This window comes from Sinocyclocheilus anshuiensis, unplaced genomic scaffold, assembly GCF_001515605.1.
Source record: "Sinocyclocheilus anshuiensis isolate Anshui unplaced genomic scaffold, SAMN03320099.WGS_v1.1 scaffold1473, whole genome shotgun sequence".
NCBI classification, from domain to species: domain Eukaryota; kingdom Metazoa; phylum Chordata; class Actinopteri; order Cypriniformes; family Cyprinidae; genus Sinocyclocheilus; species Sinocyclocheilus anshuiensis.
The window spans coordinates 826,698-843,657 of record NW_015548335.1 but is presented as its reverse complement, the minus strand read 5'-3'; the positions used below and the strand labels follow the sequence as shown (position 1 = coordinate 843,657).

Below are 16,960 nucleotides of genomic sequence, written 5' to 3'. Positions count from 1 at the left end.
ATAGATAGATAGATAGATAGATAGATAGATAGATAGATAGATAGATAGATAGATCGATAGATCCCACATAGACTGCTGATTTAAAGATATATTACTCATGAGAACTATTGTTATAATATGACCATATAGCCTACACTTTTAGATAATCGCGGTTTGTCCCTTCCGGCCCGCCGTACTCACTGATGTTACCGTGGTGACGCGAAGACGCTCTGCGCTAAATCCTCTTACAGAGCGACTGAGTTTCAGTCAATATTATCGAAGGAAAAACATATTTACTTTGGTTTAATTCGCTTGTGAAGCGCTGACAGTAAGGACTGGTGATGGCGTCGGTGTTGGACGCACTCTGGGAGGACAGAGACGTGAGATTTGATATCACTCAGCAGTAAGTCCGCAGGCTAATCTGCTAGCTCAGAAGCTAATGGCGTTCATTTATTAAATCAGATACATTAATTGTGAACTTGAAGGATATTTTGTGCTACACGTCGACAGATGTTGTAATCACAGTCAATGAATGAAAGAGATAAAATGATCTTGAAAGGTTTTAACATTCTCTCGGATCAGTAAGGTTTACAGTTTATAAACTAATACACGGAGTATTATTGTTAACTAAATTATAACAAAACTATTAAAAACGTGTGTTAATTAAAATAAAGATGAAACATATGAATATTAGATAAACAAAAACTACAACTCCAATTTAAATTAAAACTGAAAATATAAACATAAAAGCTTATATCATTTAAAATCTGAATAAAAACTATCATTGTATCTAAGTAATATTAAAATAACACTGAATATTACATACAGTATATCTAATTATAAAATATAATTAAATACATATCAAATAAACATAATACATTTAAGGTATATTATTACCTTTTTTATGTGGGCCTGTTTTTTTATATATATATTTTTATGAACCATTTAGTATTTTATTCTCCTCTCAGACCGAAGCAAGTGATTTTATGTTTCATTTAAGGCAGATGAAAACCAGACCAGGTGAAGCGCTTATCGACTGCCTGGATTCAATCGAGGACACAAAGGGAAATAATGGTGACAGAGGTGATTAAAAGTATTATTTCAGCCTTGTTACCTTTATGTATATTAAGTTGTAATAATTGGGACATCTTGTTTTGTCTTTATACAGGAAGACTCCTGGTGACCAATCTGAGGATAATCTGGCATTCACTGGCACTACCAAGAGTCAATTTGTGTGAGCGTTACATCTTTTATTGCACTGGACAGATGAAGCGCACTCATAAAACAAAATTTTGATTCTTTTCTTGTTTTTAAAGGGGTCATACGATGATGCTAAAAAGAACATTATTTTGTGTAGTTGGTGTAATGAAATGTGTTTATGCGGTTTAAGGTTCAAAAAACATTATTTTCCACATACTGTACATTATTGTTTCTCCTCTATGCCCCGCCTTTCTGAAACGCGTTGATTTTTACAAAGCTCATCGTTCTGAAAAGCGAGGTGTGCTCTGATTTGCCAGCTATCCATTTATAAAGAATATCTCTTTGGATTTGAGACTTTAGTCTTTGCAACTTTACAGATCTTCTTTATGCACCAAGAGCTTGTAACACTCCAAAGAGAAAGAAAAACTTGAAATCGCATCATGTGACCCCTTTAAGTAAAACAAATTCTTCATTTGTGATGTAATCATTCATGCATCAGAGAGCTGCTTAACATCAGTTGATGGTCACTGAGGAATCATTCTCTGACTCATCTCATCTTTTATATTTACCTTTTTATTTGTCTTCTATTTTTATTTATTACCAGCTGTGGGATACAACTGCATTATTAATATCACCACGAGGACAGCAAATTCAGTGAGTCATCTTGATGCATGTTTTCCTCACATTCTTTTAGCTGGCTCATATGGATGATGTCAAATTCCCTCTTTTTTCCAGAAACTGAGAGGTCAGACTGAAGCGCTTTACATATTAACCAAATCTAATAACACTAGATTTGAGTTCATATTCACCAATGTGGTCCCAGGAAGTCCAAGACTGTTTACATCTGTCATTGCTGTTCACAGGTACTTATGCTATACATAATGACACGATTAGACCACTTTAGTGACAGGTCAAATAATCTATTTTTTTTCTATTGCTTTTTTTTTTTTTTTCTTTCAGAATCTGAGTTGGCATATTGACTAAATTCACAAACTATTATTTAAATTTAGTATTTAGATATGTAGCTCAATATATACAATATTCTGTGAACTGCAGAATAATAAATTCCACATTTTTAAAAATATTTACAGTTAAAAGTATTTTAAGCAGCACTTTGAAGAAATGTTTAATACTTAAAAAAAAATGTAATTATTAGATTTACAGGGGGAGGGACATAAAGAAATACCACATAATCTGACAAAACAGAAAGCATCAGAAAGAAGAGTTTTTGATTGGTTGAATTGGACCTTTTAATAAGATTAATTACTCAAGAGGAAATATTATTATAGGAAAGCCTATAAGAAATGTTGCATACGATAAACTTTACAAAATAGAACAAAATATTATGCTGAAATGATTGGAATGTCAATCAAATATTTATTTATTTAATTTTATTCATTCAGCTGACACAAATAATAAGAAATATTAAGCCATGCCTTTACTTAAGGCATGTAAAGTATTAGTACAGTTAACTAATTATTTGTGTTTCTTTCTTTCAGAGCTTATGAAACTTCCAAAATGTATCGAGATCTGAAGCTAAGAGGAGCTCTGATTCAGAATAAACAGCTGAGGCTTCTGCCACAGGAGCAGGTTTATGACAAAATTAATGGAGTCTGGAACCTGTCTAGTGATCAGGTATTTTCAGTGGATTGACAGTGTTATTGATTGTTTAATAGGTATTTAACTGAGAAATGTCTGTTGCTGTGCCCTTAAACAACAAAGCGTGGGCTTGTGTTTCAGGGTAATCTTGGAACGTTTTTCATTACTAACGTGAGGATAGTGTGGCATGCCAACATGAACGAGAGCTTCAACGTCAGCATTCCCTATCTACAAATTGTGAGTGTTTCTTTTGCTTCAAAAGACTCAGCCATTAGTAATGAGTTGTAATTAGTAACACTGTGCTTTCTTTTTCTTATTATTTTGTTTGAAGCGCTCAATAAGGATTAGAGACTCTAAATTTGGACTTGCTCTTGTTATTGAGAGCTCTCAACAGGTAAGTTAGGACCAACATTAAGATCATCAGAAAAAAAACATTTATGTCATATAATGTGACCCTAACATTTCATTAAAAGCACACATTTTCTTAAAATTATTATCATTTTTGATGTGACGAATAAAGGGATAGTAATTTGTACACTACCAGGCAAACATTTTTTTAAAGAAATTATTTAGCAAGGACACATTAAATTGACCAAAAGTGTTACAAAATATTTACATTTTTCAATAAATGCTGTTCTTGTAATCTTTCTGCTTATCAAAGAATCTTTAAAAAAAAAAAAGTATCACGCTTTCCACAAAAATTTTTTCAACATTGATAATAAGAAATGTTTCTTGAGATGCAAATCAGTATATTAGAATGATTTCTGAAGGATCACGTGACACTGAAGACTGGAGTATTCAGCTTTGCATCACAGGAAATTACATTTTAAAATATATTCAAATAGAAAACAGTTATTTTAAATTGTAATAATATCTCACAATATTACTGTATTTTTAATCAAATAAATGCAGCCTTGAACATTATTACAGATCAACATTAAAAGACCTTACTGACCCCAAACTTGTGAACGGTTGTCGATGTGGAATTAATTCCCTGGTGTGAATGTAGTGAGATTTTGTGCTGTTTTCTCTCTCTTAGACAGGAGGATATGTGCTGGGATTCAAGATCGACCCAATGGACAAGTTACAAGATGCAGTGAAGGAAATCAACTCCTTACACAAAGTGTACTCTGCAAACCCCATTTTTGGTGTGGAATATGAGATGGAAGAAAAGGTGGTACTGAAGATTTTTGATCTATAGTGAAAAGCACAATACTTTTGTTCATCAGTATTAAACATGGCTAGAATGGCTCCACTTTTCAGTAAATTAAAAGCAAAAAAGTTGGTAAATAACATAAGCTTTCTGTCTCAGCCTCAGCCTCTGGAGGAGTTGACAGTAGAGCAGCTGCCTGATGACGTGGAGATTGAGCCAGATGAGCACACAGACGCTTTTACTGTGAGCTTTACCTCATATGCTACTTTCAGAGATAATGACACTCTGCTTTCAACACAGTGCTGTGTGTGTGTGTGTGTGTGTGTGTGTGTGTGTGTCTCACATGCTGAAAATAGCTGATCGCCTAAGCCACAACTCACAATGTCCCATCAACACAGACTTTTGTTGCCTGGTATCAAAAATGTTTACACAGAGCTCTGATGATTCTGACATCAGGAATGCTCTCTTATTTAATACTTACAGTAGATTTTATTGCACATACAATCACTGATGTGCTATTCCTTCTCTTTTTCACCTCAAGGCTTATTTTGCAGATGGAAATAAGGTAAATTCTATGTCTGTCTGTCTGTCTGTCTGTCTATCAGTCTAGAGGAACTTTCCATTTAAATGACATCTTTTCTTCTTTTTAAGCAACATGATCGTGAGCCGGTGTTCTCTGAAGAGCTGGGTCTGGCTATAGAGAAATTAAAAGATGGATTCACACTACAGGGACTCTGGGAAGTCATGGGTTAAAAAATTATGTATTTTGGCATTGCATTGCTTACATCCAATATAAAGAATTTTTCATTAGCAAAATGTCAGTTTTATTTATTTTCAGAGTCTTCTTTGATATTTTATTATGACACATGTTTACAAATCAAATGTGAACCAAGTGTATGTTAGGAGAAAAATGCTGGAAAAATTACAAGTTAATTTTTAAACTTTTGTGTAATATGAATGGACACAGAAATAGAAACATTCATATATGTGTTAAATACAAAATAATATTTGCATATTGGTTTTATGTAGAGAACTTAACATGCTAATTTTGCTGTTGTGTTGTAATAAATGTACGAGTGAAAATGATGATGGAAATTGTTGTTTAATCATGTTTTTCGACACCTGTTTAAGCAGTTTTCATAGCAGCTTTTTTTCAAACATGCAGTTTGTTGGCTCAGGTTTGACAGGTCTGTTTAAAAATGTGCCAGAGGAGCTCAACTACTTCACAAATGACCAGAAGAGCTGATTAACTGCTCCTGTCCGACAGCAGCTGTTGTTTGCTGACCTTTTAGGCAACAGAAGGTTATAAAGTAAAAAGAGAATTTAAAGCAATACAAAAATAATTATTTACTCACCCTCATGTTGTTCCAAACTTGTGTGCCGTTATGTTTTCTGTGGAACCAAAATGCAAATTTAGAAAAATGTACACATTATTTGCTATTTACAATTACCGTTTATAGTCTGTCAAGCCCCAAAAAGAACACAAAAAAAATGTATATCCTGAAAGTGCATAAATAATGACACCATTTTCATTTTTGGCTGAACTGTTTTTTTTTTTTTTTTTATAGAAACCACAACACGAATGAGTCACAGACCTATACACTTACTAATCGTACAAATGACACCATGTGCAAAACGGAGGTAATGACACACACCTTTACAATTATTTAAAACTCTTTAGACACCTGTTGAATTCCTACTGACACGTCACTCCTTCCATCCTTTAGTCATACAGCACCAAACACATTCATTTACAAAACAACCCTGACCTCTGAGTGTGTCCAAGGTTCACAGTTGTCTTTTTCAGTCTGACAGCTGCTTAATGCGACACTGGGCTCCCGTTTGGTCAGCCTGAATTCTTTCTGACTGTATGAGGGGTCTATATTTAGAGGGGCGGACTTAAATTGCAGGGGGTATGTGTTGGAGCTCTGTGTTATTTCAGCCTCTTTCAACTGAGACGGCAAGACAAGAGGAAGTACAGCATCCTCTTCGAGACCTGCAAAATTTGAGATGGAACCCATGAGTATCAAGGAGGACCTGAGGCTCTTTCAGAGCACCCTGCTCCAGGGCGGTTTGAAGGAACTTCTGAAGGAGAACAAGTTTGTGGATTGTATTCTGAAGGTTGGAGATCGGAGTCTGCCCTGCCACAGACTCATCATGGCTGCATGCAGCCCGTATTTCCGAGAGCTGTACTTTACTGAAGATGGAGTTGAGAAGAAAGACTCCAGCAAGGAAGTAGTGCTGGAGAACGTGGATCCCACCATTATGGACATGATTGTGAACTATCTCTATTCGGCAGACATCGAAATCACAGATGAGAACGTGCAAGATGTCTTCGCAGTCGCCAACAGATTCCAAATCCCATCCGTGTTCACTGTTTGCGTCAACTATCTACAAAACAAGCTTTCGTTGGGTAACTGCTTGGCCATCTTCAGAATGGGACTGGTTTTGAACTGCCCTAGACTTGCTATGGCTGCTAGGGACTTCATAGCGGAGCGTTTTGAGACTTTATCCAAGGATGAGGACTTTCTTGAGTTCAACGCTCCCGAGTTGTTCGCTATGATCGGGTGCGATGCTCTGAACGTGGAAAAAGAAGAGGTCGTGTTCGAGCTCCTGATGAAATGGGTCCGGAAGGACAAGGAGAACCGGACGAAAGCTTTGGGAGATGCTTTCGAACACATCCGTTTCCGATTACTACCTGAGAAATACTTCAAGGAGAAGGTGGAAAAGGACGACATCATCAAGGCCGACCCTGAGCTCGCCAAGAAGCTGAAGGTCATCAAAGACGCGTTTGCTGGAAAACTTCCACAAAATAAGGAGGGCGAGAAAGGCGAAGAAGAGGGGGGAAAAGTCTTGCCTGGTTATCTCAATAACAGCAAACGGTTGGGGATGTTCAACAGGGATCTCATCCTGATGATAAACGACACGGCGGCTGTGGCCTATGATGCTGATGAAAACGAATGCTTCGTAGCAGCCATAGCAGAGCAGATACCTCGCAATCATGTTAGCATTACGTCGAAGAAGAACCTGCTCTATGTTTTGGGAGGACTGTTTGTTGATGAAGACAAGGAATCACCACTGCAGTGCTATTTCTACCAGGTTAGGCTAGTCACACATATATAACAAAACTGTTTACACCAAGGATTACAACTACAACTACATTTTTATAGCTGTGGTGTGGTACACCTATTCTCATAGAATAAGTATAACAACACCGAGTAACGATTTCGATGGAATCACTTTCAGTACGGGTTTTTGCCTTCAGTAAGGCAATTAGAATTTACCCGCCTTTTAAAAACGCTTGTCCATTTACGTTAAAGCGGCAGACGACATAACAGCAGGTTGCGCTTATATTAAACACAGCATTATCATCATACGAGGTTGTAGATGCTATTATCATTGTCAAAAGACCGTAATTTATTCAAAATGGAAATTCTCTCATTTACTGGCCTTCAGGTTGTTCCGTTTTCTTTTGGTAACACAGGACTAGCGCATAAGACTAATTTTATGGTAACATTACGTTTTTTTTTTTGCCATTTTTGGAGCTTTACAGCCCCAGTCCCTGGATATTTTATCTCTGAACTTAGAGCTTTTCACATTGCACTTAACCATGTGTTGTCGTACTTTTAACCCTTGGTTATGAAAGTCTACTCTCCTGGTTTTAAACACGAATCGCGTTTTCAGACAACCAATCAAAAAATGAACAGCACGTGCCTCATTAAATATTCATGCTGCATATGATTAATACATATTAATCACATAAAAATGCAAATAGGAGTGTTATTCAATAAATGCAGACAAAAATTTTAGCACAGAATTTACAACTGAGTTTTTTATATATTCTTTTGATTTTAATTTGAGTAATTTTGTGTTTTTGTCATTTTTAGGACTTTTTTTCAGTATGTCTGTATACAGTAATTTTTTTATTACTTTTTATTTCAGTTTTAGTTTTAGTTATTTTAGTACATCAAGCTAAATAAAAAATATTTTCTTGGCAACTAGCTGAAATAAAATAAGTTTAGGTTTTTCATATTTCATATTTTAAGTAATAAACATTTTTAAGGTTTTAGTTTGAGTTAAAAATGACCCTGGGTTAATATTTTTAAGGGTACAACACAATACTTTTGTGTTGAATACTGGTTTGGAATGACATGAAGGTGAAGAAATGATGACTAGATTTTTTAATTTTGGGTGCTCTATTCATTTAATTGTATGACATTATATTTCTAGGAAGTGGTTTTAGGTGCAGAAAAGTCCAAATCATTAACAGGCCTAGTACAAAGGCAGGGAAAATAATTAAATTCATTTTAAATCATGCATATTCTTCAGCTGGACACTCATTCTCCAAACTGGATAGCCCTGCCACCGATGCCATCGCCCAGATGTTTGTTTGCCATGGGGGAGTTTGAAAACCTCTTGTTTGCAGTTGCTGGTAAAGACCTGCAGAGCAATGAGTCTCTGGACTCAGTGCTGTGTTATGATGTCGAGTAAGTTTCTTCTACATTTTCTGCAACGTGAGCCAAAGAAGTCCATCTAATTACTTTTTGTTGCTCTTGGCAGTAAGATGAAGTGGCAGGAGACCAAAAAACTGCCCTTAAGAATTCACGGTCACAGTGTGATCTCACAAAACGGACTAGTTTACTGCATAGGAGGAAAGACGGATGAGAAGTAAGTCAGATTTTAGTTGAAGGGTTAGTTCACCCAAAAATGAAAATTAGGCTGCGTTTATGACATATGACTTTCTTCTTTCAGACGAATCCAGTCGGAGTTATATTAAAAATTGTCTTTGATCTTTCAAGCTGTTTAATGCCACTCGGCGGGTGTTGCATTGCTTCAGTCCAAAAGAAGTTAAATAAAAATCGCCCATCCATAAAAAAAGTGTCTCACACGGCTCTGAACGCAATGATTCGCTACAGAAGGCCTTTGTTCACCCCCCCGGAGCCGTGTGAGACACTTTTTTTATGGATGGGTGATTTTTATTTAACTTCTTTTGGACTGAAGCAATGCAACACCCGCCGAGTGGCATTAAACAGCTTGAAAGATCAAAGACAATTTTTAATATAACTCCAACTGGATTCGTCTGAAAGAAGAAAGTCATATACACCTAGGATGTAAAACGCAGCCTAATTTTCATTTTTGGGCGAACTAACCCTTTAACATAAGCTTAAATACAAAATAAAAGCCTGATATTAGGCTTCATTGCTTGTTTTAATCTCTGGAACAGTAAAACCATCAACAAGATGTTTGCATACAACCACAAGAAGTCCGAATGGAAAGAGCTGGCAGCCATGAAGACACCCAGGTCCATGTTTGGAGCTGTAGTCCACAAAGGAAAGATCATTGTGGTTGGAGGGGTCAATGAAGATGGCCTTTTATCCTCTAGTGAAGCCTTTGACTTTGGGACAAACAAGTATGTAATACATCACTAGTTTTTAACTGATACTTAATCCTGAAACCACAAGTATTTAAAAAAAAAGTGCAAAGATACTCTAAATTAAAGCTAAAGTTAGCCAGTGATCAGTGAAGGATTTAAAATGGAGACATTACAAAACACTGCTTCGTGAAGCTTCGAAACATTTGTGAATCATTTGTTTCAAACCAGTGATGCAGAGCGTGTGATTAGCGAAGCTTCAACATTGTTTCAAAATTTCAGGTTTACCCATAGACTGTAAAAAAAAAAAAAAAACACAGCTGTGTGTCGATCTCTATAAAATAATGAACCAGGGTCAATATGGTTTTACCTGGTTTTTATGCATGTTCGGGCTGAGGTGTCGTTGCATATAACCATTCTGGTTTGGTGCACTTTTGAAACAGTGAATCATTTTTCGATTTTCGCTCTGATTTCAAAGCTTTGTTTCACCACTAATTGACAGTTACCTTGCAAATTTGGTATTATACCAAATTTAAAATATAGACATTATCATACACTAAAAAATGCTGGGTTGTTTCAACCCAACTTTGGGTCAAATATGGACTAACCCAACTTTTGGGTTAAAAATTTAATGTAAAAAATTAACCCACCGGTTGGGTTAGTCCATATTTGACCCAAAGATGGGTTGAAACAACCCAGCATTTTTTAGAGTGTAGATAATACATTTAACACCACCGAACATCACAGAATTCAGCAAATCTATTGATAACACTTACTGATTTGAGCTGTTGTTCTTGTTTTCCCTCCAAAATTAAGTCACTTCCTGGAGGATGATGTCACAAAGGAACTGGCTCTTGTACGCATAAAATGATATTGAGGACACATGGAACACCTATAAAATGATCACCAATTAAAGCAATATTCTCAACAAAACATGTTTTGTTCGAACCATATAGATTAGAGATTATTATATTTATAATAACTTGCCAGCTTTTCATTTGAGACATAAATGACAAACACGGGCAAAAATATTATTTAAAATATCTCCTGTTTACTGAACTGGGATATTGTGGTAGTTATCCTGTTATCCTCTACAGAACTATCAGAATCAGTTTAAACCCTGTTTTTCTTCCCCCCAATAGATGGGAGCCGTTCCCTGAGTTTGTGCAGGAGAGAAGTTCTGTGAATTTGGTCAGTGCTGCTGGTGTCCTGTATGCTGTGGGCGGCTTCGCAGTGCAGGAGAACGAGGACAAACAGTGTGTCCCATCAGAAATCGCTGACATCTGGCAGTAAGTGTTGTGCTTTACACAGCAAAAGTCCATCTGAATTATATTCATCATACATTATTTTGGGATCAAATATTTAACAGATATTTCTTTTTTAAATAAATGCTGTTCTTTTGAACTTTCTATTCATCAAAGAATCCTTTATCACAGTTTCCCCCCAAAAAATAAATAAATAAATCAAATCAGCATATTAAAGTGATTTCTGAAGGATCATGTGGCACTGAAGACTGGAGTAATGATGCTGAAAATTCAGCTTTGCATCACAGGAATAAATTATATATTAAAATATATTAAAATAAAAAAACAGTTATTTTAAATGGTAATAATATTTCACAATACTACTGTTTTACTGTATTTTTGATCAAATAAATGCAGCCTTGGGGACTTCTTTCAAAAACAAACTTATTGACCCCAAACTTTTGAACAGTGATGTACAGTGGGTACGGAAAGTATTCAGACCCCCTTAAATTTTTCACTCTTTGTTATATTGCAGCCATTTGCTAAAATCATTTAAGTTAATTTTTTTTCCTCATTAATGTACACACAGCACCCCATATGGCTGTATTAGATCAAAAGGGTGCTTCTACTAAATACTGAGCAAAGGGTCTGAATACTTAGGACCATGTGATATTTCAGTTTTTCTTTTTTAATAAATCTGCAAAAATGTCAACAATTCTGTGTTTTTCTGTCAATATGGGGTGCTGTGTGTACATTAATGAGGAAAAAAAATGAACTTAAATGATTTTAGCAAATGGCTGCAATATAACAAAGAGTGAAAAATTCAAGGGGGTCTGAATACTTTCCGTACCCACTGTATATGCAGGTAAAAGTGTTGAAATCACAAAAAAAAAAACTTAAAACATGTAATGTATCATTGCAATTGAGACAAAATCTAAAATCCACTCTTTTTTAACAGGTTTGAGGAGGACAAGAAACAGTGGACTGGAATGATACGAGAGATGCGATATGCTGCCGGCGCCTCCTGCGTTTCTATGAGATTAAATGCAGCAAAGATGCCTAAACTTTAAAAACATTATCATCACTTTTTATAGTTTGTGTGCAATAACAAAGTGTAACTATATTTTAAAGCAGCAAAACCAACAAAAGAACCCCCAAACATTTACAGTCAACATGAAATCAAAACTGACTATATTTACTATAATGCACATTCCCCGTCTTTGAAAGCTTGAATCAAAATGAATTGCAACTTTCTCCACCTCTAAAACAAATTTCTGTACAAATGATCCATCCCTCTTCTTTAACGAAGTAAAATGTATAGCGAATGATGTCTCATGTTGACTAAAAATGACCACAGATTTATATTTCATGTTCGGTTCTGTTGTGAAATGTGGTGCAGTTGAGGAAAACATTTCTACAATGGATGCCAAAATTAAATTTACTTTTTTTTGTTATCCGTACACGCCTCTTTTCTTTTATATAAAATGCATAATAAATACATATTTAAAGGCAAACAGCTATGCATTTCTTCCTTGTGAACGAAAAAAGTCACGTAAGTAATATCACTTATTACAAAATGAGCAATTAAAATAAGCTTGCAGTGCTAATCTTGCAGCTTAGACAATCTGATGTCTATTGTTTCAAGGTAATGTCTCAGGGTAACTCTGAGAATATTTTCCTCCTCAGATATTCTTTCCATGCATCTTCTGTGGAAAGCTCCATTGAGTTCCATTCAAAGTGAGGAATCTGTAGGAATACGCATTATTAGCAAAACCACACTTTTGTCGTCGGAATTATGCGTTATCTTTCTACTGACCTGTAATACATGATATCCTAAAATTTCCAGATGTCTTTTCTTCATCATGGCCTCTCCTTTCATGTGCCAGGAATTTTTGCAGAACGATTTGGAGTCCAGGAAATCCAAGGCAATGCTAGACAGATTTAGAGAATCATATTATGTCTGTTTTTTATGTGTTCTCGTGTGCAATAGAGCAAGTGCAGGTCACACGATGCATACCGGCGAGCTCCGGGCAGCAGCTCCGTCCTCTCTCTGTCTGCCGATCCGGACTGCCAGTGAACGTTTCCGTTCTCACTGATCAGCAGCTGACTGGGCTCGCTGTATGGTACCGGACGAAGATGGCGATCCAGGACAAGTTCAAAATCTGATAACAAAAATATCACAGTTGTAATTTGCCTACTGAAGCAGCAATACTGTATCTAGGACTGTCATCCTGCACCACCATTATGTCTGTGAATGTATTTAGTCAATGAAATATTACACTGGATCACTGTACATCAAATCGACTCTAATATACTTAATGGTACATAGCACAAATCATACTGACAGGTAAAATACTGATAAGGTAATGGTTAAGCATGGAAATGAACTTGTGTACCATTTAAAAAAAATAAAAAATAATAATAATATTAAATATATGTTTGTCTTTATTTTAGTTTGACATGGTAATGCTTAAGCATGGAAATGAAATGTGACCCTGGACCACAAAACCAGTCATAAGGGTACATTTTTCGAAATTGAGATTTATACGTCAACTGAAAGCTGCATAAATAAGCTTTCCATTGATGTATGGTTTGTTATGATAGGACAATATTTGGCCGAGATGCAACTATTTGAAAATCTGGAATCTGAGGGTGCAAAAAAATAAAAATATTGAGAAAATCACCTTTAAAGTTGTCCAAATGAAGTTCTTAGCAATGCATATTACTAATCAAAAATGAAGTTTTAATATATTTGCAGTAGGAAATTTACTAGATATCTTCATGGAACATGAATCATGAACATGAATTATAGAAAAATCTATAATTTTGACCCATACAATGTATTTTTGGCTATTGCTACAAATATACCCCAGCGACTTAAGACTCCAGGGTCACAAATTGTAAAATAAAAAATAAAATAAATACCTTTTGTGTATATTTCATTTCATTGTTAAACTGTACTGTCATATATTTAAAGTGAATTTTAAACAGTGTAACCATGGCTTTCAGCTATTTTGAGAAGCATTTTGAGAGGGATTTATGATAAAAAGGTAGGCTATTTCGTGTACATGCACAATGAGACCAGGGAATGTGTTTTTAAAAAGTAAAAATGAATTAGGGTCAGTTTAACCACACTATATTGGCCACTGAAAAAAACCCTAATCAAAATGTTCTGCTTTACATGTAACACGGATTCAAAACTCACCGACAGTATAGAAGTATGGCGTCAGCACTCCTACTTTGGCACAGTTCATCCCACCCAGGACGTCCCCAAGCATCTTATGGATCTGCTGCTGAGCTGGACTAATGGAGCTGTTGGCTACAGTGTGGAAAACAAGATTTATAAATAAAAACACTTTAGTTCTTACATTAAACCTTTTAAATCTATTTGTTATTTGTATCTTTAGCAGTGGTGCTGACCTCTCTTCTGCAGCTGTTTACAGTAGCGCTCATGAAACCAGGGCACCTGGAACTCAGGACACTCCAGACACACGGCCCGATTCAGCTCCATGAGACGGAGACGGATGCGCATGTTTAGAGCATCTGGAAAGGCTGTCAGCAATGAGAAAAAACACAACACGAAACAACAAAGAATTATTAAATATCACCATACTTCTCAGTTGAATGATAACATTAAGAGTTGCAAAGAAACCGCTGATAAAAACATCACAGTAAGTAATCCTCACCACTCCAGTCTATCAATTAACGTCTTGTGAAAAGCCTCATGTTTGTAAGAAACAAATCCATCGTTAAGACATTTTACTTCCACGAGTCCATAATCCATAATAATGCTTCCTGAAGTGAAAAAGTCTGTCTCCTGTTGTCCTCTCACATCAAAATCCACAAACATATCTGTTTAGAACCATTTTGGGCTGTTGTCACTTGTAAATTACGCTTGATCGGTGCATATTTCTCTCCTGATTCAGACGAGGCAACTTTTTCACTGAAGGAAGTGTTATTATGGATTATAGACTATTTTGGTTGGAAGCAGAAGTTTTAAGTTAAAGTGCCCCTAATATGGATTTTTGAAAATTACCTTTCATGCAGTGTGTAACACAGCTCTAAGTGAATAAAAAACATCCTGCAAAGTTTTAAATCTGAAAGTGCACCGTGTATAAAGTTATTGTTATTTCTCTCAAAAGAAAGAGTCGACTCTGAATCAGAATCATTGAAACGAGTCGTTTTTAAAACGAATCCCAAGCCGTTTCATGTTGATGTCAATATGAAACATTAGCATATTGCCCGCCCACTTGTTGGTCTTTTGGCATTGGTCTGAATGAAAATGCAAATTCATTCTTGTCAACATGAAACATTAGCATATTGCCCGCCCACTTGTTGGTCTTTTGGCATTGGTCTGAATGAAAATGCAAATTCATTCTTTGCCACTAGGTGCCGCTTTTGGAGCCGTAAAAACAGCTGTTTCCCCGGTAACGCTGTACACAAAGCAGCACTGTGCTCACAAACGCTGTTTTATCAGGCATGATGAAATGAAAATGATACCAATCACCGCAGATTAGTCACGCAAAGGAGGGGTTTGGAAAAATTAATCGTTAAGCGAATCGTTTGGAAGTCGTTGAGCAAGTAAGGTAAAAATAAATGCATATTATAAGACAATGAAAGTGTTTTTTGACCTTGCATGCATGTCAACCTGTTGTTGGGGACTCCCAAAACCAAAATATGACCCTTTCACTACCCATAATAGGGGCACTTTAATGTCTTCATGATGGGATTTGTTTCTCACAAACATGCAGCTTTTCGCTTCACAAGACGTTAATTGATGGACTGGAGTGGTGTGGAATATTTGTGTATTATTGTGATGTTTTTATCAGCTGTCTGAACTCTCATTCTGACGGCACCCATTCACTGCAGAGGATCCATTGGTGAGCAAGTGATGTAATGCTACATTTCTCCAAAAGAAACAAACTCGTGTCCTTTTTGGATGGCCTGAGGGTGAATTTTCATTTTGGGATGAACTATTCCTTTAAGTTTCATATGAATGCACATAGACATACTCTCCAGATGGGCATCCAACTTTGCAAGAAAGTCCACATTGAAGATCTCTCGGACCACCTCCTCAGGGAAATAATCAGCCAAAGCCAGTGCGTAAGCCAAGAGAACCAGCAGGTGAGGGTCAAAAGAACCTGTTTGAATCAGCAAAAACAAGTTACATTCTAACTTCAAGTATTTCAGATTAGAAACTTTTATAAATGCATAATGGAAGAACCTTACTTATATACGGAGTGAAATGTCGAATGCACACATCAAAAAACTCCTCCGCCTTCGGTGGGTCATAATTTAGCACAGCGAAAGGCAGCAAAGTGGAATAGGTTGCCGAGTAATGAATCTGTTCGGAAGAGACAAACATACAAATTGTTTTAACAACATGAGTTTCTGATGCATTTTTTTAAATTAATAACAATAATAATCATGTTTCTTGAGCAGCAAATCAGCATATTAGAATGATTTCTGAAGGATCATGTGACACTGAAGACTGGAGTAATGATGCTGAAAATTCAGCTTTTCATCACAGGAATAAATTACATTTTAAAATATATTCAAATAGGAAACATTTATTTTAAATTGTAATATTATTCCATAATATTACAGTTTTTACTGTATTTTTTTATTAAATAAATATAGCCTTGGTGAGCATGAGAGACTTCTTTGAAACATTTTTTAAAAAATCTTATTGGGCCCAAACTTTTAAACAGTAAATTATATCTAATTAAATGGCAATCAATCAATCAATCAATAAAACAAGCAATTGTATGAATTATATATTATATACATACATTACATAAAACAAAATGCATTGAACTAACTGAAATAAATTAAAATACTAAAAGTAATAAAAATGAAATGAAATAAATTAAAGCTAAATATAATTTAAAACAAACCAAAAACTAAAAAAAAAGACAAAAGCACATAGCAAAATTACAAAAGCTTAAACTAAAATGAAAAAAACTGAAACCTTATATAACCTTAAAAATTAACCTTATAATAATAATAATACATTTTATTTAGTATAGCGCCTTTAAAAGAGTACTTTTTCAAAGCGCTTTACAACACAAGCAAACACAACAATCCAAAGTAATACACAAAAATACATTATAATAATTATAATAAACAAAATGTATTGAAACAATATTTAAGATGACTCCCACCTTGTCCATATTTTCAGTAGTCACACTAGCGATGCGGTCCATCAGCGCAGCACAGAAGTAGTTAGTCCTGGTCAGATAAACGCCCAGCTCATGCACGTTAGTCCAGGATATCTGGTCAATCAGTTTCTGCATGGTGACCATAGACTCTTCCAGCAGCATCTCATCAAACCACTCCCCCGACAAACACTTCACTTCCTCCAGCACCACGTCCAGACTCTCGACGCTGTGCAGCCGCTCACGACTGCAGCGG

At 35.8% G+C, this 16,960-nt stretch overlaps 3 protein-coding genes across 3 annotated transcripts in view; 2 read left to right on the top strand and 1 right to left on the bottom strand.

Annotated features, from left to right (window-relative positions):
* The first annotated feature begins 174 nt into the window (after positions 1 to 174).
* bbs5 (Bardet-Biedl syndrome 5) lies at positions 175 to 5,001 on the top strand. Its single transcript, XM_016444399.1, has 12 exons — positions 175 to 382; positions 980 to 1,062; positions 1,148 to 1,213; positions 1,784 to 1,833; positions 1,915 to 2,042; positions 2,679 to 2,814; positions 2,920 to 3,015; positions 3,110 to 3,172; positions 3,818 to 3,952; positions 4,091 to 4,174; positions 4,473 to 4,496; positions 4,583 to 5,001. The coding sequence occupies exons 1-12, from the start codon at positions 321 to 323 to the stop codon at positions 4,682 to 4,684; spliced, it is 1,029 nt and encodes a 342-aa protein (XP_016299885.1). The 5' UTR covers positions 175 to 320; the 3' UTR covers positions 4,685 to 5,001.
* Positions 5,002 to 5,836: 835 nt separating this feature from the next.
* Positions 5,837 to 11,698, top strand: LOC107656531 (kelch-like protein 41a). Its single transcript, XM_016444414.1, has 6 exons — positions 5,837 to 7,030; positions 8,261 to 8,418; positions 8,492 to 8,599; positions 9,156 to 9,341; positions 10,445 to 10,591; positions 11,505 to 11,698. The coding sequence occupies exons 1-6, from the start codon at positions 5,942 to 5,944 to the stop codon at positions 11,614 to 11,616; spliced, it is 1,800 nt and encodes a 599-aa protein (XP_016299900.1). The 5' UTR covers positions 5,837 to 5,941; the 3' UTR covers positions 11,617 to 11,698.
* An 88-nt stretch (positions 11,699 to 11,786) lies between these two features.
* fastkd1 (FAST kinase domains 1) overlaps positions 11,787 to 16,960 on the bottom strand; it is a 15,596-nt gene continuing 10,422 nt past the window's right edge. Inside the window, exons 9-16 of the mRNA XM_016444413.1 lie at positions 16,711 to 16,960; positions 15,776 to 15,890; positions 15,559 to 15,687; positions 13,967 to 14,098; positions 13,752 to 13,865; positions 12,564 to 12,708; positions 12,363 to 12,477; positions 11,787 to 12,292 (exon numbers count right to left, since the gene is read on the bottom strand). Of these exons, the coding sequence (XP_016299899.1) occupies positions 12,200 to 12,292; positions 12,363 to 12,477; positions 12,564 to 12,708; positions 13,752 to 13,865; positions 13,967 to 14,098; positions 15,559 to 15,687; positions 15,776 to 15,890; positions 16,711 to 16,960 (1,093 nt within the window). The 3' untranslated portion in view covers positions 11,787 to 12,199. The remainder of the gene's footprint in view (positions 12,293 to 12,362; positions 12,478 to 12,563; positions 12,709 to 13,751; positions 13,866 to 13,966; positions 14,099 to 15,558; positions 15,688 to 15,775; positions 15,891 to 16,710) is intronic.